Source organism: Thunnus albacares, chromosome 10 (assembly GCF_914725855.1).
Source record: "Thunnus albacares chromosome 10, fThuAlb1.1, whole genome shotgun sequence".
Taxonomy (NCBI): Eukaryota; Metazoa; Chordata; class Actinopteri; order Scombriformes; family Scombridae; genus Thunnus; species Thunnus albacares.
This window is the reverse complement of record NC_058115.1, coordinates 12119258-12141783: the sequence shown is the minus strand read 5'-3', so window position 1 is coordinate 12141783 and position 22526 is coordinate 12119258. Positions and strand designations below refer to the sequence as shown.

At 41.9% G+C, this 22526-nt stretch overlaps 2 protein-coding genes across 8 annotated transcripts in view; one reads left to right on the top strand and one right to left on the bottom strand.

The window, feature by feature from the left end:
- unc5a (unc-5 netrin receptor A) overlaps positions 1–21548 on the top strand; it is a 143968-nt gene extending 122420 nt beyond the window's left edge. For all 4 annotated transcript variants that reach the window (XM_044363551.1, XM_044363550.1, XM_044363549.1 and 1 more), the window contains 4 exons: positions 11777–11926; positions 13763–13927; positions 14071–14249; positions 16911–21548. In XM_044363551.1, the coding sequence (XP_044219486.1) occupies positions 11777–11926; positions 13763–13927; positions 14071–14249; positions 16911–17076 (660 nt within the window). In that variant the 3' untranslated portion in view covers positions 17077–21548. The remainder of the gene's footprint in view (positions 1–11776; positions 11927–13762; positions 13928–14070; positions 14250–16910) is intronic.
- Positions 21390–22526, bottom strand: part of pdlim7 (PDZ and LIM domain 7) — a 37391-nt gene continuing 36254 nt past the window's right edge. For all 4 annotated transcript variants that reach the window (XM_044363552.1, XM_044363554.1, XM_044363555.1 and 1 more), the window contains one exon: positions 21390–22269. In XM_044363552.1, the coding sequence (XP_044219487.1) occupies positions 22183–22269 (87 nt within the window). In that variant the 3' untranslated portion in view covers positions 21390–22182. The remainder of the gene's footprint in view (positions 22270–22526) is intronic.

Below are 22526 nucleotides of genomic sequence, written 5' to 3'. Positions count from 1 at the left end.
CACTCTCTTAGCCAGGAAAAGGACATCGGAGCTTTTTGACTCCAGCACTTGTGCCGCCATACTCTGCGGCTCCCTTGACACCCTTGAGTGCATTAGCTCTCCGTCTCTCACACAACCTGGTCTGTGGTAAGCCACAGCATCTCCAGGGTATTGTAGTTTTTAGTGAGTGATTTAGAACGTGGCCCACACTGTTTAGTAATCTTGACTTCACACTGCTCTTGGTGCTGTTATGGAAGGAGCAGTTCATTTAGCAAGTACATTAACCACTTTGAGTGGAGATTAAACTTCCCTGGAGAGGTTCAGCCTAATCACTAATCACTATCTTTAAAATGCACCATTTATGATTAGACTTTCACTATGGCTACCATTAGTGTTAATTGTAGTGTGTATCAGTGCTGGAGCAGCAGTTGGTGGTACAGTGTGAGTGGCACAGCAGCTTTTTTTTATGTTTGTGTTGATGTATAGTAGTACACTTTCAGCACATGTGAATTTTATGACAGCATTTGCAGCCTACTAAGGCACTGAACTAGATTTTCAGACAAGTAGTCAACTTTCCATGCATTAAACAGGCTATACTTTTGATGGGAGAAGAGACATTTCTCTGCCTTTCCTGTTCAGTAGTAGGAAGAACTGTAGAACCAAAACAGATGCTGGTATTTTCACTCCTGTCCCATCGCTGGCTGTCAGATTGCTCTGACAAGCCTCCATCAGCGAGAGTGACATATACATACATATGTACATGTATATACATATACACACCCACAAAGATGCACACACACACGCACATGCATGCTCGCTACACTTATGCACGCTGTACCATGCAAACTCTTATCTCCCAATTACAGCAGATTAGAACCAATGTTATTGTCTTTGATCCTAAGTGTGCGGGGGCTCCGGGGAAACAGTGACATTTCCGTCTGATGCTTGCCGTATGTTAGCAGGGCTCTGCTGGGACCAATTAGGTTAATATTTAATGTATGTCCCACTCTTGATGGGCCCAGCCAAGGCTGGCACAGCAGCAGAGGAGACATGATCGGCATTTGGTGGCACCCTCACTGTGCAGTTGGTTGTTCTCAGCTAGACCTGTGGGAGAGCATCACTGATGTTCTGCCATCCCACAACTGATTGAAACACCTGCAGTGAACCAAGCCTCCGACTCAGTACAGAGTTACACCTAAAACCAACATCTAATTAAACTGGAAGGATGCCGACAAGGGTGTTTTTTTGGGGGGGGGGATTTGGAACATGGTGCAGCTAGTTTTTTATATTTAGCTGTGATATTCAAAAACTGTCAGCTTTTAGTATGAAGGATAAAATTCCCAGTGTGTTTGCCACTAAGTATAATCCACGTTTGAATAGTGGAACAATAACAAAATATCCTGCTGTTTATTGATAACTAAATGTTCTGCCTTTACGCCCACATGTCTCTGTTTTGTAAGGGCAGTGTTGTTGTACAGTTTTAAAAAAAAAACATAATGATTTATAAAACACCCACTTTCTGTCAGATTTATTTTTTTACAGACGTTGAAGCACGAGTCAGTTTTTCTGTATTGAGCAGCAGACTTTTTGAGGGACCATCATAAATACTAAAACAGTAGGCTTTGTAATAAATATCTGTATAGGATTTTTTTGGCCACATTAGCAGCATGCCTCTAGCAATGACAAATACCACTTTTTGTTGAGACTGAAATATCTCAACAACTTGAATGTATCGCCATGAAATTTGGTAGAAATATCCTTGCTGCCGTCAGGATAAATTCTACGGACTTTGGTGATCTTCTGTCTTTTTATTTAGTGCCACTAGCAGGTCAAAGTTTTCACATCTACATGATTGATTGGCACAAAGTTGTGTGCAGACACTCATGGCCCTTGTGGTTTTGAATATCTTAAATGTCTTAAAAACTATGTGACAGTTTGTCATGGAACTTTAAGACATTTATGTCCTTCCTGTATAGTGACAACTTGATCCCCTGACTTTTCCTGTAGCGCTATCATCAGGTCAAATTTCAATCAGATCGATTTATCATGGTAAACATTATAGCTGCTTAACATCAGCATGTTCGAATGCTGACATTAGCATTTCGCTCAAAGCACCGCAGTGCCTAAATACTACAGCCATGCTAGCAGTTCTGTGAGGCAGAGCTGCTAGCATGGCTGTAGAGTCTCCGTCTTGTTTAATCATTATTGTAGTGAGTTTAAAGTAAAATTTGGTGACAAATGGTGACAAAATGTTTGAGTCGACTCTCTTTGTACACACAGTATTGTATTTCAGACTACAGAATTTACGTTTTCATCAATATTCATGTAATGAGGTCAATGTGTTCAGCTTTTAGTCTCTTGATTGTAAAAATGTATGCTTCAGTGTTAAATGGGTGTTTTAATTGATGTCCTCAACTGGTGGCTCCTGGATTCTTTCGTACAGTGTTTGACCTCAAGCAATGATTCTTATTTGGGTTTAAAACGGCTCATAAACTGTTTATGTGCTCTCACTGCGACATTTTGCTTGCTAGCTCCTGAGCAGTGAACTAAATTTTAGCAGTACTGAACTAAAATTTTTCTTTTATGTACAGAGGAAGGAAATCCAGTGTGTATTTAATGTAATACAAACTGTTTTCTGATCCCTCCATCAGAATAGTTACTGGCAAGGAATTCTAGGGGGAAAAAGAGAAGAGCATAGCCCAGTAATTGCTGGCATTAAGTTAAACAAGACAGTCAGCTTTATCATTGAGCCCAGCTGAGAAATTGTTTCCATATTATATTTCTGTGTTCCTGTGTGCTGTTTTCTCCCATCCTACTCTGTGATTTATCAGGCAGAATGTGCATCTTTTCCCAAGCAAACACAGTCCCCATTTATAACTGAGCAGACAAGTCCCTTCTATTTGTAGTTATTAATCAGAGTTGACTGTAGCGGGCACGGCCACTGGAGCTCAGACTGATAGACTCTCAGTCAGAGAGGAAAAGCCTGTCACATCCTGCTGACAAATACACAGATTTATGGAGCCCACATAGCCTGGCTACTCTCTATAAACAAATGCATTTGCCTGAAAAGAGCAGCCCTGAAAATGGATCATCGCTATGAATCCACATTTTTAAACACACAAGGACATTGCAAGAGTGGAGGGGTGAGGACGAGTTTATGAGGATATTAAAGCCTGATGATTCTTTGTGTATCTCTCTGTTTCAGATGACATGTAGCTTGACTAATTAACTGATCAAATGCTAGTTATAATCCCTGTCAGAGCTAGTTAAGTTAATCAGTTTAATTCACACCAAGCCTGAACAATACATAGACAACTTGTAAAAGCTTGACCTTGCTGTGAGGAATATTTTAATCTGTGGCTTTGAACCCATTCAGTTCTTTTTATATATGGGCTTCTGCTAATACTTTGATTTGTTTAGAGTGTGTTTCTTTGCTGTGTCTGATGGTAGGCTATGTTTGCTGCAAGAGAGAGTTTGGTGCAGCCACTAACCTCTTTCTGTCAGCACCAGCCCGAAGAGATTAGCTGTATGAGTGTCTCTTGTTTCCCAGTGGAGCCCGACCCCAGTCCATCACAGTCCCAGCTCTGGTCCAAGCCAAGAGGATGAGGGGATGGGTGAGAAGAGGAGAGGGGTGGGAGATGAGTGAGGGTGGGAAGGGGGTTGAAGTCATAGAAAACTGTGGCCATGATTGCAGTAATCCTGTTATCTCTCCTGCTAAAGCTGGCCACTCTAGTGACCTGGAGACACAAATGTTAAGCTGCCTCTGTCTCTCTTCTCTCTTACTCCTGCTCTTTTCACTCCTCCCTGCTCTATCTCACTCTCTTTAGCCAGCCTCATTGAATGTCAGGGGGTGGTCTTGGCTCTGCCCGACTCTAAATTCACAGTCTTCACACACACCACAGGCTATCTCGAATTCCGTCAGAACAAAAGGGGTTTTTCTCCTGCAGCACTTGAACTTGTCGCCCATCTCATGCATCTTAATGTTTCCACAGTTGTACAGGGTCAGGGCCTCTTTAACAGAACTGCTCCTCTTATCGTCACTGAATGGAAACGCAATTTAGCTCCGAGTTGATGATTAATATGTGATTTGATGAACTAATTCAAAACCTTGCATTGTTTTCCCACAGAAAGAGTAAATAATACGGTCAAATTTAGCTTCTCATCTATTAGCTCGCTCACACTGTCATTTGTTAACAGGATAATGGGGCGTAAAGAGGGCCATTATTCTCTCAGTCCAGAACATATGCTGAAATCCTGCACAGAAACACACTCTAGTGCACACACTCACAGGCACTCAGGCACACATAAACAATACACAAGCAAGACGGTGTCATTTGAAAGCACGTACGCACAGTTTAAAGGTAAAATGTTATCATCCCGTGTTGTGTATTTTCCCTCAGTAAGCTCAGGGTCTCCGTCAGGTAGCAGGAGTCCCATGCCTAGACCCTGTCTGATCGTAATCCTGCCATGTCAGCCTTGAACCTGACACACTGCTAGACATGCGAGTTAGTATTCATTCTAGTCGCTAAATGTTGATAATAAGATAATTGGCATTCTGCACTCTTTCTCTTGCTAGCAGGCCTATAGATCTGCTGGTATAGGTCAAAGACCCGATCAAAGTCCACCAGCCCCAATTTGCAATGCTAATGACCCCCAACAAATAATTGTGCTTAAGAACTGTGTTAATTGAACCTCTCTAGAAGCTCTCATAATGTGCCTGTAGTCTAAGTAAGAGACATAATAGCAGAGGGCTTTTAATTCTGTGGAGAATGCAATGCCCCCTGTTATTAACTCATTAGATCTCAACGCTTTGATTCAGAACTGTTGTCTGACCTTCCCTCTCCGAGCAAGTGGGCTGGGTAACATTACAAGGCTGTGGCATGGCAGTACAGTAAAGAGAATATTGCAGCTAGTTGCATGCAATCAGATCATTGTACATCTTTAATATTTTGTGGCATATGGGTGACAGAGAATAAACCAATGTAAATGCAGGAATAGGAGATAGTTAATCACAGGGGGCATAATATTCATGTTAACAAGAAGATAAGCAGTAAGCAAACACTGAAATTAGCAATGCGCTGAGCAAACATGGAAATTCAATTCTTAGGCTGAACCCAAAAGTGCTCATTCAGTGGTGGAGAGAGCATATCAAATAACAAAAGCAGGTATGTCGTGTTTGCAATATAATATATATGTGTGAGACAAACTGCAGATTAAATATGCAACTCTTTTATTAGCTTAGCAGCTCAGGAAGAACATGTTTAACTAGCCTGACGCACCTAGCCTGGTTCCTATAGGTCCATATTACTCAAGGCTTCCTATTGGTCAAATAAATGTCAATCAATCATGGTATGTCAATTATGTTAAGTACTGACATACAATAATATCACATCCCCACTTTCTAGAAAACAAAGGGTAGACTGCCTTTGTCTCATCAGACCTTAGAAGATTATTCTGCCTCTTTTGTTGAAAGGCCTGTCCCTATCTAAATTCTGTAGGGAAGAGCAGTGTTAACATAGGCACTTTAGTGATTATTCATTGTAATGTAATTAAGCTATTTCTGTTACTGCAACCCATAAACATTAACATAGGCTAGCTTACAGTACCTGTAACAGCCCCATAGCATTTTCTTTTCACCAGTTACATTGGTTTTCTTCTTTTTTTTTTACATATTCTTTCATTCGTTTCAGTTCTCAGCTTCTCTTTTGTTCAGATTACAGGTTAAGCCTACTAGGTTTAACTATGGTTCTCCCAGACCTAGTTCTGAGAGTGGGGGTCTCTGCAGGTGAGACTTGGGGTACCACAGCAGGTGACATGGGAGCCTGTTCAGGAGTTGGCTCTGGTGTTTTTGGCTGTGGTGGAGAAGCTCTGTCTTGTGTAGGTATCAGGTGCTGGCAGTTGCATCTCACCACCCCAGGAAGTAGATCCACCAAGTAAGACCTCGGAGTGGAGTTCTGGAGCACAGTTCCAGATGCCTTTGCGTCAATTACACTTACACGTTCTCCTGGTGACAAGTCACTGAGAGCTTTGGCACAGTGACGCCTGGTGTAGTTTTCAGCATCAGACGCCCCCTTCCCCTTTTTCTTTCAAGCTAATGTGATGCTGTCAGGCAGTGCAGGGTCCAGCACTATAGAGTTGGCACTATAGTGTGAAGACATTGGCCTAAGCTGAGCAGGGCTATAATCACTCTTGAGAGGTGTGGCTCTATAGGTGAGTAGAGCCAGGTAGGGATCTCCTGCTTTTTTCAGGAGGTTTTTAATGGTCTGAATTGCCAGTTCTGCTTCCCCATTACTCTGCGGAAACCTCAGGCTGCTGGTGATGTGCCTGAATCCATATGAAGCTGCAAAGGAAGTGAAGCTTGTCCAGAGAACCATGGCCTGTTATCCAACATCAAGCTATGGTGGGCAAAAATCAATCTTAAATGAACAGTGGAACTGGTGTGATATAATTGTGCATTCTCAATGTACCTGGAGAAGTAATCGATGACAAGCAAGTAAGTTTTGCTACCAGGGACAGGTTTTAGCAGCTCTCTCAGGTTTTCCATGTTTGTGGGACTGACAGGTAGGCTTTCCACGGCACAGTCCACGTAAATGTTGGTGCTCTCCATCAGCTCCTGTTCTTCTGTGGACATGCACGATATCACAGGTGAGTTTGACAGTGTGTCTGCTGTCCTAAGTGACTTTCTGGCACATACATGATGGAGTATGAGTAGTGCATCAGCTTCATCCTGAAGTGCTGGATTCTTGGTGACAGAAGATCCGGAGCTTGGGCTCCAAGCTGGCTGAGAAGAGGTTTATGGTTGGTCTCCAGGCAGAAATGTTTTCCTATGAGGAAATCCCAGAACCGTTCACAGGCCCATGTGAGGCCCAGTGCTTTCTTCAGTGTATTAAACACCGTCACCTGGTCCACATCCCAGACCCAGCAGTTTTTCTTCAGGAGGAGGTCGCAGAGTGGCTTGTCTTTTTCAGCTAGAAAGGGAATGAACTTTCCCAGCTGATTTACCATCCCAAGAAAACTCCTCAACTCGCTAACATTTGTGCTCTCCTTCATCTCCATGATGGCCTCTGTCTTTCATGGGTCAGGGTAGATGCCTGTGGCTATGATGATATGACACAAGAAGACCACCTCGCACCTGGAGAGTTCACAATTGTCCACATTCAGAGTGATGTCTTCTTTTCCCAGACTTTTTATCACGATATGGAGTCGAGCGTCATGCTCTCCCTGGTCCCACCCCCACACCAATAGGTCATCACCATGGCAGACCACATCTTCTAGCCCCTCTGTGACCTCAGCCATCCTGCACTGGAAGTGTTCAGGTGCTGAGGCAATACCAAATGGAAGACAGTTAAAGTGAAACCAACCGAAGGGTGTAATGAATGTAATGTACTTGGCTGATTCCTCTGTAAGTGGAATCTGCCAGAACCCCATGTTGGCATCCAGTTTCCTGAACATTTTCACTCCAGCAAGTGTTCCACTAACGGCAGGATGTATTTTCACAGCACACATACTTGTTCATGTTGGTCAGGTCCACATACAACTGCACTTTTTTACCGTCCTACTTGGGCACAACACCAGTCAGTTGGCTGGTGCCCAGGCTTTCCATGCGCTGGAGCTCTTCTTTGACTTTCCCTACCAGCAGTAGTGGAATCCTCCTGCGGGTTTTCAAGGAAAATGGCACAGCCTCTGGTTTAAGCTTGATGGCGTATGGTTGTTGTACCTCACCTAGCATGCTGCACAGCTTGGAGTAGTTTGTCTTGAGGGTCTCCATGTCCTTGCTGTCGACACGGATAAGTAAGCCAAGGGCTACAATGGCTGGCAACTCAAGCAAGGGCATGCTCAAATTTTTGACCACATAGACCAAGGCCTCCTTCTCTCCCTGTGTGTACCTTTGTACTATTAAAAAGACAAATGCATATGATTGACAAGAGCTGTGACACTGTTTACATAAAAGTTGGTAAACTCTTCAAGTAAAGGCGTGTGCAAGATAGTCTGCTTGGCTCCTCTCCCCAGCTGCAGTCTGGCGAACCCCGACACGTCTAGTGGAGTCTGTCCAAGACCAAACAAAGGTATCTCTGCTTTCTGGAGAACAGGCTCCTGTGCATTGGAAAAATGCTGTTAAAAACAGTCTTTGACACAAAAGTGACATCCGCTCCAGTGTCAAGTTAAAAGTGATGTTTCTGGCCATTATGTCTATTTCAACAGTCCATGCATCATCATCAGATGTCATAGAGCCAAGAAAGAAGCTTTCCTCTCCTTAATACCATGCACAGCTTTACCTGCAAGGCACACATGCTGGTGACCTTTTTTTTCACAGGAGCGGCACTTGGCATCATTGGCAAGGCACTCATGCTTAGGGTGAGGCCTGCCACCACATTTGTAGCACTGGGAGCTTTTTGGATTTTTGCTCTGACTGCTGTGTGGCTTTGCTCCATTGCTTTTGGATTTGCTGAATCTAGGCTTTTCCTTTTGCTGTCTGCCTTTAAACACTCTGTCCACATAGCTAACATCCATCTGCTTTATACCACTGGCATCATTCCTCAGTATGTTTTGCTGCTTTTTGATCTCCTGATTGTCTTGCCATGTTAATGGCTTTTTTCCAGGTCTAGGTCTTTTTCCATTTGCATGCGTTCTGAGAGCCATATGTCTGCCAGCCCCACCACTATCAGCATACTTGGGCAGCCCATCTAAGTAGATTAAGACCCGCCCAGGTAGATAAAATATGAATTCCAATTTTTCTTCAATCAAGATGTGCAACTGTCATTCCATAATGCACACAGACCAGCCGACCTTCAGCCTCAGAAATGCTGCCAAGTGGTATATGCAGTATAAATATCACAACACTGCTAACTGTAACCTCAGTTTGGGCCTCTCACAGAGCTGCTGGTAGAGTTAGCAAGTTTGATAAGAGACAACAGAGGTGACATTGTGCTAATAGTCCAAAGATTTGTTCCTTTTCTGTGGCAGTAAACACACAACAACACACAACCCACCGATAAGTAACTGCTATATTCAGAGTTTAACAAGATATTCAAGGCTGACAAGTGATGACAGGAAGCTAGACATTAACATGATAAACAGCAGGATACTGCTACGTGCTAACACTCCCTCACAGACACACACACACACACACCGGACAGCCTCTCCCGCTAGCTCCTACAACACAAGTACCACACAGAAACCTTTACAATGGTCCATGAATGTGCTAGAGAGTAGTGAAGATCTGGTAGTGGTAAGCCAAAGTAGCTGAGTCTATTCTGAGTGGTCCTATGTTTTGTTTTTTGTTTTTAAAACAAGTATCAATACTTGGCACCAGTGTATTGATAATGTATTGCAAGTGGAAATATCACAATAAGTTGCAATATCATTTTTTTTGTCCCAGACTGGTGTTTGAAATGTTTTGTTTTGTTTTTCAAAGCAAGGAAAATTAATGGTGAAAACTAATAAATGTTCCAATAGGGAATACCAACTGTGCAAAAAGGCACATGACAACAGACTAGGAAGAACAACTTTGGACCAAAAGCAGAGTTAAAGTATTTTGATCTCTGGAATATATTTTGAAAATGTGAAATGTATTTTATTTAAGTAATTATTTATTTTTAAATGGTTATTTATTTTGACATGTTCATCAAAAGGCAGAGTTTAAGTCTGTTTTTTTGTTCTTTAATATATTTTGAAAATTGAAAATGTATTTTATTTATTTCTTAATAGTCAGTTATGTTGACACATAGATATTTATTTCGAATAGTTATTCGTTTGCAATAAATAGTTATTCATGAACCCTTGTTTGACTAGTTTATTCCTGAAGCCGCCCATCACAGACCGTGCCATCACATGCTGCGCCACCCACCACCACAAGTAAATTCTCAACCTGTGGAAAACACTGACTGTCCTGTCCCCGATTAGCTCATCATGCAGTGTTCCATGATTGCAGCGCTCTGCTAATGCGTACAGGGCAGTGATGAATCGACAGTCTTGTTTGCTTCTTGCTTGCGCATATTAAATCATGCACATTCGTAAACAATATTCTTTTTCACAACAAAGAACGACTGAAGGCCATCCCTCTGGTCTAGAGGCACTGAAGTGCATCACTGAGCTTCAAGCCTCTCAAAACATCACCAGCTTCGTCTGCCATTCAGTAGATCAAAGTGTTCACCTGATTCTCTTTGGAGCTTGCCGTTAAATTGCTTGGCTGACGGAATCTCTCAAATCTCCGTATCCATTTTGTCCACTTGTGCGGCTTGGAAAAATCAAAGGGCTCCGGTGGCTGGATATTAAACGTAGCACCGGGTGTGTTAACCATTCTGCTAGCTCCTTCCCCACTCTGCTTGTCTTCACTGTTACTGCTCACCAGTTTTTCTTTTTCTTTCCAGGTGGCCTTTTAGTTTCTAGTTTAGTTTAGTTATTTTTTTGTTTTCACAGAACTTCTGACACCATGTCGTGTTTGCAATATAGTATATACATTTGAGACAAACTGCTGACTAAATATGCAACTCTTTTATTAGCTTAGCAGCTTGCAAGGAACATGTTAACCAGCCTGACGCACCCAGCCTGGTTCCTATAGGTCCATACTACACAAGACTTCCTATTGGTCAAATACATGTCAATCAATCATGTTATGTATGACATACAATAATACCACAGTAGAAATTCCAACTGGATAATTAACAGCTTCCTTTCCATTATAATTGGAATCATTCTAATTCATTCCAGGGAAAGAGGGCAGAGAATTGAATCAATGTTGTGCAGATAGAAATTACTGCCATTCTCCACTTTAATTAGATGTCTTTGCTGAAATAATACCATGGGCAACCATGCTGGCATGCAGCTCTCAACATATGGCCACTATCTATACACACATCTCCCTCTTGGAGCCGTTGTCTTTGAGATGTCTCCTAGACACCAAGGCACATTCTCACAGTTTTCCCTCTGCTGCCATCTTGTTTCCCTCCTCAGAACATATCTTATTTCTGAGGTCTTTTCACACGGCCGATTTCAGAGGTCTGTTTTCTATCTTGTAATATGCTCCTCTGATTGGCGTGTGGGGTAGTACATGTGAACACCATCCAAAGTATTGGATTCTTAAGGACTCGTTCAACGCAAAGCACCCAGCTCAAAATGAATTGATAGATCAGAGGGAATCACTGCGGATATTATCATCCCATTCCAGATGGTCATTTGGATGGCAACAAATGGTCCACTGAGCAAGTCCCACAGAGATTAAAATATTAAGCATGCATTTACAAATCTCTCCTGGCACAAAAACAAAAATGAAATTAAGGAGATTCGCCATGCGAGAACAATGAGCAGTTGACTAATGGCTCGTTCATTTACTTCATCACAGCCCAGGTAGCTAGAAGGCCTGGATGGCTGCAGTATTTGCATGCTAATGCAGTTGTTAAAAGCTGGGCGCGCACACACTGAGGTGGGGGATCAACCTTGCGGTGACATTAAAGCGCTGTGGAGACGAGTCGGTCCAGCCCGCTGCGGCCACATGCAGGGACACTATCTTCCTGACCGGAGATGTACTGTATCCCTGCCTCATGCTCTTGCTGTGTTTCTGTTTGCATGTCTCTGTGTGCAAGCAAGCTTTTGTGTATTTGTTTGACACATTTTTGAATGTCTTTGTGCGTGTTTGTGTGTGTGTGTATGTGTGTCTTTGTGTGTGTATAAACAAGAAACCTACACAGTTATGGATTGTTTTGCACATTTTCGCTTACCTCTGTGACTGCTATGGTAAATGTGTCTCCTCTGAGCCCTGACGGCTCTCCTCTCTCTGCCTCTCTCTCTCTTTCATCAGGAGGTGATGCAGATGGAGCGGCAGCTCGGGGGTCGGCTGATTGACGAGCCTCACGTCCTGCTTTTCAAAGACAGCTACCACAACCTGCGCCTGTCCATCCATGACATGCCCCAGGCGCACTGGAGAAGCAAGCTGCTAGCCGGCTACCAGGTGCGTTGGGCAGCCCTGGAGGGCTACAGGGGAAGGGAGTCACTCCAGATCAGAGCGGGAACAGGGAGATGTAAAAGAAGTGCTTTTCTGAATATGTCAAATTCTTCTATCACTAGTTATAGGGCTTTCTGATTCTGTTTGTATACTCAATTTAAAATTCATGTTGTCTCAAGTCATTTTAAATTAGCCATCCAGAGAAATTAAAGAAGAATGGACTATGTGTCTGCACAAACAATGTTACAGAGTATTCAAAAGTTCATCAGGGCCAACTTTTTATTGTTAATGAGGATTCATGGTCTAGTTGTTTTCATTTTAGTTGGTTTGAGTTTTAATTAAGTATATTCTGGTTTTGCTACAGTTGATCACTTTAAAGATTCACACAAAGGAGTGTTTTCCAGTCTGTTACTGCAGGACCTTTCTGTCCGATAACTTTTCAAGTTCTTGGCATTGTGAACAACTTTAAGTCATTTGTCAGAATCGAGGGAAACTTTTGGGTGTGTGTGCACCCCTGTGCATAGAGTGTGCATCTCTTTGTTAACTTGTGCCTGCACATGAGGTGTATACATGTGCATATTGGAGCTGGGTTGTGTGCACTAACCCAGAGCGGCAAGCTGATTGATTATCCTAGCTGCTGCTCTTTCAAATGGAGCCCAGATGAAATATAGAGGAATATGTAAATATCTGGGACTTCACAACCTGAATCTTGGAACCTCTCCACCTCTACTGCACTCCCCACACCTGCGTGGCCCACTGCACTGCAGCCCTGCGACGGGAACACGGGGGCTGTTCAAAGAGGACTAGAAAATGTTCTGGCTGTAACTATATAAGCACTGAGCACCAGGTCCCCACAGAGAACACACCGGCTGTGCCAAGCAAGCAGCGGCAGCAACAATGCACCCAGAACAGAGGCTTATTCCTCTGGACTGTGCCTGCTCATTTGGAAGTGTTATTCCCCTCTCAGCAGTATGGTCAAAAAAGGCCTTTAGTCTCCCTGGGGCTCCGTGAAGACTTTTGTGCGTTTCAGCCGGCTCCCTCCGCTTGCCGTCTGTCTGCCTGGGTAACAGTGCCCCCGATTGGTTACTAGCACATACTGCAGCCCCACTTCACTCTCAAACTGAGTTCTTGTCAGCTGTTGAACCCAGGGTGAAGTGAGGAGTTAGTGCGCCCTGTTTTTTTTTTTTTTTTTTTTTTTTTTTCTCCCAAGTTACCTCTTGGGATATGCAAATGAGACATGAATATGGAGCAACAGAGAGAAAGATGTAGAAATTGTCAGCCTTGAATAAATTCTACCAAACACTCCCTGGTAGCTCCCTGTTCTGCCAGACAGAAGCTAGTGCTGTACAGTGGTAGTACTCAAAGCGATTATGCATACATATATACCACTAAGTCACATGACGTACTTGTGATTCAAAGTAGAGCTGTGATGATGTGTCAGCTTGTGCAATAGCAGCATCATTTGTAGCAGTGGTCAGAAATGCACAAACAGTACAAGCCTGCAAAAGAGAAGCTGAATCAACTGAAAAATAATACACGAATAGAAACTGTTTCTCCTTCCAGACTACTAGTTTGATTTCTTCTGTAATAAACTCAGACACTGACAGATATTAACTCCTTTTTAAAGAAACTATTTGTCATTAACGGCACATTTCTTCCTTGAAGTCGAATGTTGTCAGTCCGCTGCCTCAGATGTATTCACCCAGCAATGACAGGTCATGTCAGTGTAATTAATGATGATATGGATGTATTCTAGGCAGGCAGTCCTGTTATGGTGTCGAACATGCAGTTCTGACTGTGATGCTGTATTGCCGTTTTTGTGTGCTGCGTGTTTTTCTGCAGGAGATCCCGTTCTACCACATCTGGAACGGTTCCCAGCGGTACCTGCACTGCACGTTCACTCTGGAGCGGCTCAGCCTCAGCACCTGCGAACTCACCTGCCAGCTGTGTGTGTGGCAGGTGGAGGGGGAGGGACAGAGCTTTAGCCTCGACTTTAACATCGCCAAGGTAACGTCCGGCTGACCTGGTCTCTTAGACTCTTTAATGGATCCTGCAACCACCATTATTTAGCATTCAGCGTTATTCACACTGTGCTGAGATAAATGTTTGTTTCTCTGAAGACTGTGCTTTCTGTCTGTTGTGCCAAACAGGACACCCGAGCTGTGGACTCTGAGTTTCTGTTAATGGACAGTAACGGCACAGCTCTGGCGGGGCCCAGCGCCTTTCAGATCCCATACCTCATCAGGCAGAAGATCTGCAGCAGCCTGGATGCCCCCTGTCCCAACGGAGCCGACTGGAGAATGCTAGCACAAAGACTTAAACTTGAGAGGTAAATACCAACTTCACAACACCATAATACTTTATCTGATCACTGATCATGAGAGCACGCCGGAATAACCAGCTTACAAAAAGTCTCTTAAGAAATGCAGCAGAAACTCATTCATCCAGACTCCATTGACCCCAATACTTCAACACAGCTTGTTTAAAATACAGAACATGCAATCACACTGATTGTGATGGGTCTAACTAGGAAATTCCAGTTATTTTACATAATCAATGTAAAGTGCGTCTCCACAGCAGAGTGTTTCTCCTAAAGTTCAGGTAAACAAGGTCCTGTCACAGCAAACTAATCCTCATTTGACACAGCTAACGTTAAAGGATTAATGTGGATTTGATGGATACAGCTATCATTACCGTTAGAAAACACGACCCCCTTCTTCCCTGAGAAACAGGTAAGCAGCTTAAAGTCTGCAGCTAAACTTGTACCCGCTACTTTCTGTTTAACAGTTGTAATTGGAAAGGTAGCAAGCTAGCTGCCCATCAGCGACTAAAAAAGATGGAATAGGTTTGGATCTGTGCCGAGCTCAGACCAATTCGTTCTCACAGTTACTGTACTTTATCACCGGAGCACCTGTAACAGAAAGGAGCCAGGCATCGATCCCTCACCCTCCAATTTAATTTCTATCTCGTAATGAAATCAAATAGGTACACTTAATTTGTCCAATCAACTTTATTTACTCCAATTAATCACAAATTGAATGGTTACACTACAGGTTTAATTAGCAACGTTTTGCTCAACATAATCAATTCTCATTTAGGCCTAAGGAAGGAACAACTGCTCTGTTGTTTGATCTGTCCTTAACATGTTTTTCTGAAAAGGCAGCAGCTCCTTGGCACTCTGTCATGCTGTATTTCTGTGTTTCTTTCTGTGTGTAAAGTGTTCAGACTGAGCGGAACGGGACCAATCAATAAAACTTAAAATGCCAAGAACCTTTTATTTGATCTTTCTCTCCCAAGACTGTGCAAACGGCTGTGTCTGAGCCATACAAGATAAGCTTGTGTTTCACGTAGCGAGGTGAATAAGCAAGGTTGACACATTGGACACTAAGCTCTATCTTTTTTTTATCTGCATAATGACACAGACGTTCCTTCCCAGGTAATTTTTGACCAACACCACTCTTTGTTGTGTGCTCTCGCCACAGAGGGAGGCTTTGTGCGCTTTAAAATTCAATTGACTCATAACAGCAGAGTGACACTGTGTTCTCAGTGCTTGTGGACTGCCAGAGCAGCCACATGTTGCCACAGAATGCTTCACTAGGCAAACAGAAGATACAAGGAACTAATGGACTCTGTCTGACCTTTCTCAAGGTGAAAAGGACTTGGAGGAGTTTCGGGCTTCCTGTCTCACCCCCTCCCATTTCACATAACACTCACACAGCACCGTCTCCCTTTGTGCCAGGGGTTTTTATGCTGTTTTCTCTCTCTTTTTTTAATGTCATGTGTGCTCTACGTAACAGTTAAGGCCCCAGGCATTTGGAGAACAGAAAAAGGCCATTAAATCAAACAAGCATCTTCGGGTACCGCGGGGATCAGGTCCCACTCAACATCAAATATACAGCTGGCTGGGGCCACTGCTTTGTTGTCATTGATTGAGTTTGATCGCAAAGGTTCTGCTCCTAAAATGGAAAAGGTCACTTCCGACTTAACTGTGAAAAGTCCATATAGGATTTACTATATGAGATTTAGGGCCAATTCCGATATCAAATAAAGAAGAATGAGGCTTATGCTGTTAAGCTTCAGTACGGCTTCAAATGGAAATTGCCAGAGATTGTGTATTTGATGACAGTTTCAAGAGCTAGACTGTATTCTTCTACCTTTTATCATTTCTTTAGTTAGTGCTCCAACACGGCATAGTGGGATGTAGCAATATAACACTCAATAAAACTTGACATTGACAGAGTTACAAGAAGCAATAGCACAATAAAATACCAACTGAAAAGGTTTTCTTTAGACTGTTAGTGTAGAGAGAAAACAGCTGCGATCACATGCACACTTTTTTCATTCTGACTCACATCATTATGATTGAAGATTTCAGGGAGGGGAGGAGGGGCGGCCATACATTTCTCTGCTCTCTGTTAAGGAGCACCTGAGATTGTCACTACAATGACAACAGTTGGTCCACCTTAAGTCAGTCCACCTTAGGTGAACCGGTCAGGTTAAGCTAACCCATTGTCCCTAACTTCGAGGCTAACACCCTTCTCTTTCATCAGCCGGTGGCAAGCAGGAAATGGGAACTTGGCTTGGGTCTTTAGGAGTTGTAGCATTTAATCACTGACTGAGTGACGTGGGGCAAACATGCACAGAAAGAATATATTTATTCCATCCAGAGAGAAACAATCAGATTAAGCATTTACATGGTTAATATTTTCCTATTGAACCGATTATCAAAGGTTTACAACACCTCACTCAACCCAATTGAAAATTCCCTCCGATCAGGCCAGTCTCTGTGGTTAAATGAGGCATTTTTATTCCTATTTGGATATATTCCAATTATTAGTGGAATGTTAGGGTCCATGTAAACGCAGCCAATGAGACTGTCCGTTTTGATATGTGCTCATGGATTGATTGAATTAAAATGCCTCATTTCTCTCTCACTTTTTTTTTCTCACTGTACTTTTTGTGTTTTCTCCTCTCTCCTCATCCTGCGCAGACACATGAGTTTCTTTGCATCCAAAGCGAGCCCAACCTCTGTGATCCTGGACCTGTGGGAGGCACAACATTTCCACAGCGGCAACATCAACCAGCTGGCCACGGTCATGGCTGACATTGGCAAACAGGAAGCCATGATATTCCTGGTCTCTGATGGCGAGTGCTAACCCAGAAAAGGGGGAGAGACTGGTGCAGAGGAAAGTACAGAACACAACAACACAAAATACACAACAATAACTGCAGCAGGAATAGAAGAGCGGAGCTTCTTCTTCACTTTAGGAGATAGTAAAGGGTTTATGTAGGATTGAGTCTTTATTTCCCGTCGAACAGAATAAAAATCTTAACAGACCAAATGAAGGAAAAGGTAGAGTTTGGGTGTGTGGGAATTGTATTCATGAAAGCAACTTGGTAGAGAAAACACCATTTAACCAAAAGGTTAAATTAAGGTTAAATTAGTCCACACCCCTGGTTCTACCTAAAAATGAACATTAAAATAACTTCATGCCTTCTACACAAATGGGCCATAATGGCTAATAAGGAGCAATATGCAAAAGTAATTCTATTACTAATGGCCAATATTAAAATTTAATTTTTGAACTTTGATTCAAAAATGATATATTAGATATTAAATGAAAGGGAATGTGACAAAAAGGTGCCAGTCTTTTCAGGTTAAAGAGAAAAGGCGACTTATGCAATTGGCCAGTTCGTTAGATGACATCACTTCAGACACATTTTCAACAAGGTCATCAGGGTCTGAGAACGTCCCCTCCCAAACCCAGTGACACTATATAGATGTACGTTTCACATGCGTCATTATCTGTTGTTGTTTTTTTTTTTTTTTATACACACACATACACGCACTCAGACGGCTTGTAGCACATCCTGGACATGCAGGTTTTAAAAATAGATTGTATGTCACGACCCCAAAACCCCGTCTCATCCTGTTTGTGTGTCTTTATAGTCCAGCCGGTATCACTACTGTGAATGTAACATCTTGACATCTTGATTCAGCGAGACGCTTCACAGCTCTCTTGCTTCTAAATCAATATATGTGGGGTTTGGGTTCTTTGAACTTTTTGAGGGAGGAGTGAGTAATATCTTCACTTAAATCATGTTTCAGAAGCCATTTCTATTTAAAGCCTGTGATTTTGGTCCGTCCAGTTTCTTTCACGACTTATATTACCCAATCGTTCATCGTGGTGTGTTTCTGTTTCAAATTCCACCGCTAATGAAGGAGCCATAGGGCCGAAAGGCATTCTAGCTGCATATATGTGAACACTGAATGTCGTCAAAACTAATTTCTTAAATGACATTTCCCCCCCTGATTAAATTCATTCTGTAGCAGATATGTTAAATGTAAAACATGGCCAAAAGGGTTATTATCCGTATGAATAATGTAGACAGAAAATCTGACAAAGAAATCTTCAAAATCTTCACTACTTCATTACTCACTTTGAAAGGGTAGCACTGCAGCTTTGCTTTTATAATTCATAAAGCAATGTTGGTGGGAATGCTGTATTCGCTGTATGGCAAACAGTATTTCCATAATGTCACGCCTCTGCTCACAAAAGCTGCTTTGAAAGGGGTTTTTTTTTTTTTTTTCCTTCTTTGTTGTTACGAGCCAGGATGGCAAAAATGATCCAGCAGATTCATGCAAGAAACATAAACTGCAACTACACATTTGCTTATTATATTTTTGCATTCATTTACACACATTATTAGTGAATGAGTCTGTCAGGTCAGGCAACGTAAACACAGAGTATCTTTTAAAGTCCACTGGTTCAGCAATTATACTTTTAAAAGATGTGAGCAATCCCAAATTAGCCATAGTTCTCTCTCCTCCTCAGGGTTGCATGTGAAGTTGTCTGTTAAAGTTGTAAAGGGAGCCCTCTTCATTAAATCCCCTCTTACTTAAACAAGCTAGCACAGCCCATCCTACCAGCTCCTGTGGCTCCAACCTTTAAGATTAACTGGAGTCTCTTTTATGATTGTCAGATATTTGGAATGTACATTTATGTTACCTTGTGGTGGGAAAGAAGTGTGTAGTTTCCTTTCTTCTGTTTTCTCTTGGAAGTTGTTTGGGTTTTTTTTTTATATGGCATCTCAGCACCTGTTAACTCCTTTTAGCTTCTCTTTCATCCCATTAAAACATGCCTCCTCTTGACCGACACTTTTTACAAACACCTGTTCTATTTGATGTAGAGATGCCATGAAATAAAAAAAAATTAACCCTTTTTTTTTTAAATAAAAAAAAAACCTTTAAAGTAACCCTTGAATTAAGCCCCTTTCAGACAAAATGGTGACATCACCTTAAATAAATCTTTTCATGTTGAAATGGATCACCGTCACATGTAATATGTAAATACTTTTTCTATACCAGCCGTGTGCTGTCACTTTGCATACTGTATATCAGCCAAATTGGTAACCAAAGTTTTATGAATATCATTTGAGGCCACCTCATCATCCTCATATTGTGTCATTAACATATTGTTTTACTTGCAGCTAGTATAGAATAAATCAGCGTTACAGTCTCTTCTATTGCTGACTTAAAAGTCCAAATCATGACTTAATCTCATTTCCTCGCTTTTGTCTTTGAGGCAAGTTCATGCTGTTTGTTCGATTTTATTTTATCACTTTGTAAAGAAATGTAAATTATATTTTAATATGAAGCCAAAAAAAGACACTTAACTGGCGCAGCATTTGTCAAGTCTAAACCGTGACGTGTTTGCCTATATACTGTTCTTTGGCGATCTAGCAGTGAAGACTTTTTGCAGTGTTAAGGGTTTAGAGACTGTTTTACAGGAAGTTTCTATACATATTTTGTTCGTCCTTACTCTGCATACGTCTACCTGGTTATTTCTATAACTGTAAGCATTTAAATACAAGGTGGAAATAGTCACTAAAAGCTTAGTGAATCACTACACTGGGAGCGTACGGAGGCTTAATTGGAGAAAGAGGTCATCAGTTCTTGGGACAGTGACAAGCCAGTGTTGACACAGCATGTTTAGATGAGCCATGGCAGTTGTACAGTCAGACTGTGTGTGAAATTTTATCACCCCTGTCATTGTCTTGGATGTGTTGTCTAAGCACATTTCAGTAATGTAATTCACCAGCCGCCAGGATGTTCAGCATCTATCTTCACATCGAACTTGTCCAACAAATCTAACAAATCTGCAATTACTGTGTGTGATGAATACAGTTCCCTTCATGATGGAATCTGGGCCTGATAGTTGTGTGTCAGTAAACTTACATGCTTTGTTCAAGGGTTTTTTAATTTCACCTGTGTTATGGGGAAAAATGTTACATTTCACAGCTGTACTTTTTGTATCACTCATTACTATTCAGTGTCAAGGACGTGTATGTGTGTGTGTGTGTTAGTGTGAGTGAGTGAAAGACCGGGTGCGTGCGAACCTCCCTGTCACTGACTGAACTGTTTTATTTTTGAACTAACGATAGACTTCTGTACTTGTGAATGGTTTTCTATTAAGTTCCTTGATTCAATGTTCCTTGCCTTTCTGCAAGTCAAAAATGCTGTATTTATTACATGCCACAGCGCTTATGCAATTGTATAATCCTTATTTATTGTTTTTTTTTCTTTTGTTTGTTTGTTTTTTAACCTTTTGTGTTCCTTATCGTCAATGTAAATTGTTGTCAAAACTTTTGTGGCAATGGAAAAACTTCTGCTAAGGGAGATTTTCTGTACTTTTTGGACAATGATATGGATTTGTGGGTAGAATTTTGGAAATTCGTTTCTAAGTGCTTTCAAGTATTTACTTGGCCTTATGTATATATATCTATCTATGACATTTCAGAAAGGTATGTATAGTAATTCAACCTGAAATTGTTGTAAATAAATTATATATTGTTAAATCAAGGACTGGATCTTTTGCTTGAAATATGTAGTTGTGTGCTTGTTAAATTTTAACCATTTATAAGTGCACTAATTATTTCTGTATTACATGTTGGTGGTAGAGTCACTATAGGGTCTCTGGTTCCAGCTGAAAAGCTATTTGTGTGAAACGTTTTTAAAAAAAAGACACTTATCAAATACCGACAACACAAAGAGAGCATAAAAATACATGATGAAGTCTATTGTCCTGTTGTTGGGGAGCAGGTGTTAGTGAGAGCAAAGACTGCAAACCAATCAGTCAACAGAAGATCTTACAGATGGGTTCACTTCCAAAAAAACATTTCAGTCCAGCGTTCTGCCCCAGCACATAGCATTATTTAATCATTTTATTTGAAACTTCCAGCAGCTATAAAAACACTCACAGGCCCATTCTGAAGCAATATAAATACATATCCAACCATGGCTTGAAAGTACTCAAAGGAATAATCACAATATCAGAGTAACATGAGGGACAAATGCATTTCTTTTTTTCTTTAACAAATGTCCAATAATTGAGAATTTCAAAGCTAATTTCCTTATTTTAGGAGTGTGAAACATTTAAAAACAATAATAGCACTTTTTCATTCGCCCACATGTGTGACTATTAAAATCGGATCGATTAAGGATAATTACATGACTCGAAATTACAGTTATTAATTGCAGTATGTGCTCTGATTTGCTAGAGCCGACATGATAAGTAAAGCGGTTAGTGCCTCTGTGGAGAGGTGCGGGGGTCCAGTCAAGCAAAAATAGGACACCCCTTTCCTGCTTGACTGGACCCATTACGTTAATAGGCGCTGCAGTAAGAGTCAGTGAGTGGCCCGGGGTCCTGAGTGGGGCCACCACTTCTCCGCACTTTAGTGCTGGAGTAGAGGCAGATCATTACTGCAGTGTGTGAGATTATTAGAGGCTCAATGACTCCTCCAACTTGGAAACTACTGACTGGATCTTACTACAAACTGAACAAGGATGAGATTAGTAGAGTCATGAGAATTCTTCATTAGTGACTACAATCTGATCTAAAACTGCAAAATCATCTTTAATGTATCTAAAATGACTTTAAAAGTTGACAAGTTAGTGACGAGACATGAAATAATTCCTTGACTACTTCCAGTTACGCAACACAGCATTTGGTTTTACAGGCAGTAACATTGCAATTGTCCTATCAGCACAGTAAAGTAACAGTATGGTGAAGCTAGCGTTAAGCCTCCAACATAGAAACAAAATGTGTGCAGGAAGGAATAAGGCTGCATTTGACTGAGTTTAACTAGGTGTGTGGTTGGCGAAGAGGAGAGTGTGTACGAGTGTGCCGCAGGGCGGAGTGAGGAAAGAGCGGGGAGAGAGAGACGAAGTGTTCCTTCCTCTGAAGATGAAGCTCGCTCTCTCACACCGGAGCAAAGGCATGGCCTTTGCAGAGGGGCTTATCCTTCTTCGAGTAGAACGTCTTCCCCTCCAGGTTGATTTGGCAGAGCTTTAAAGATGAAAGGAGGCAGACAGACAGAGAGAGACAGACAGATTGGGAAACAGGGGTAGAGAAGATATCAGACCTTAACGTTGCCAATGCGATTTTACACAACTTTCTACTGGCCAGAGCAGGCGCATATTATTTACTTGACTGCATTTTTTTTTTTCCCTTCACAGAATGAAAGAGAGATGGAGAAAGTGATAGACTGCAGGTGACAGGTTGAAAGAGAGAGACAGAGGGGAAAGCTCAGAGTTCAGAGATGG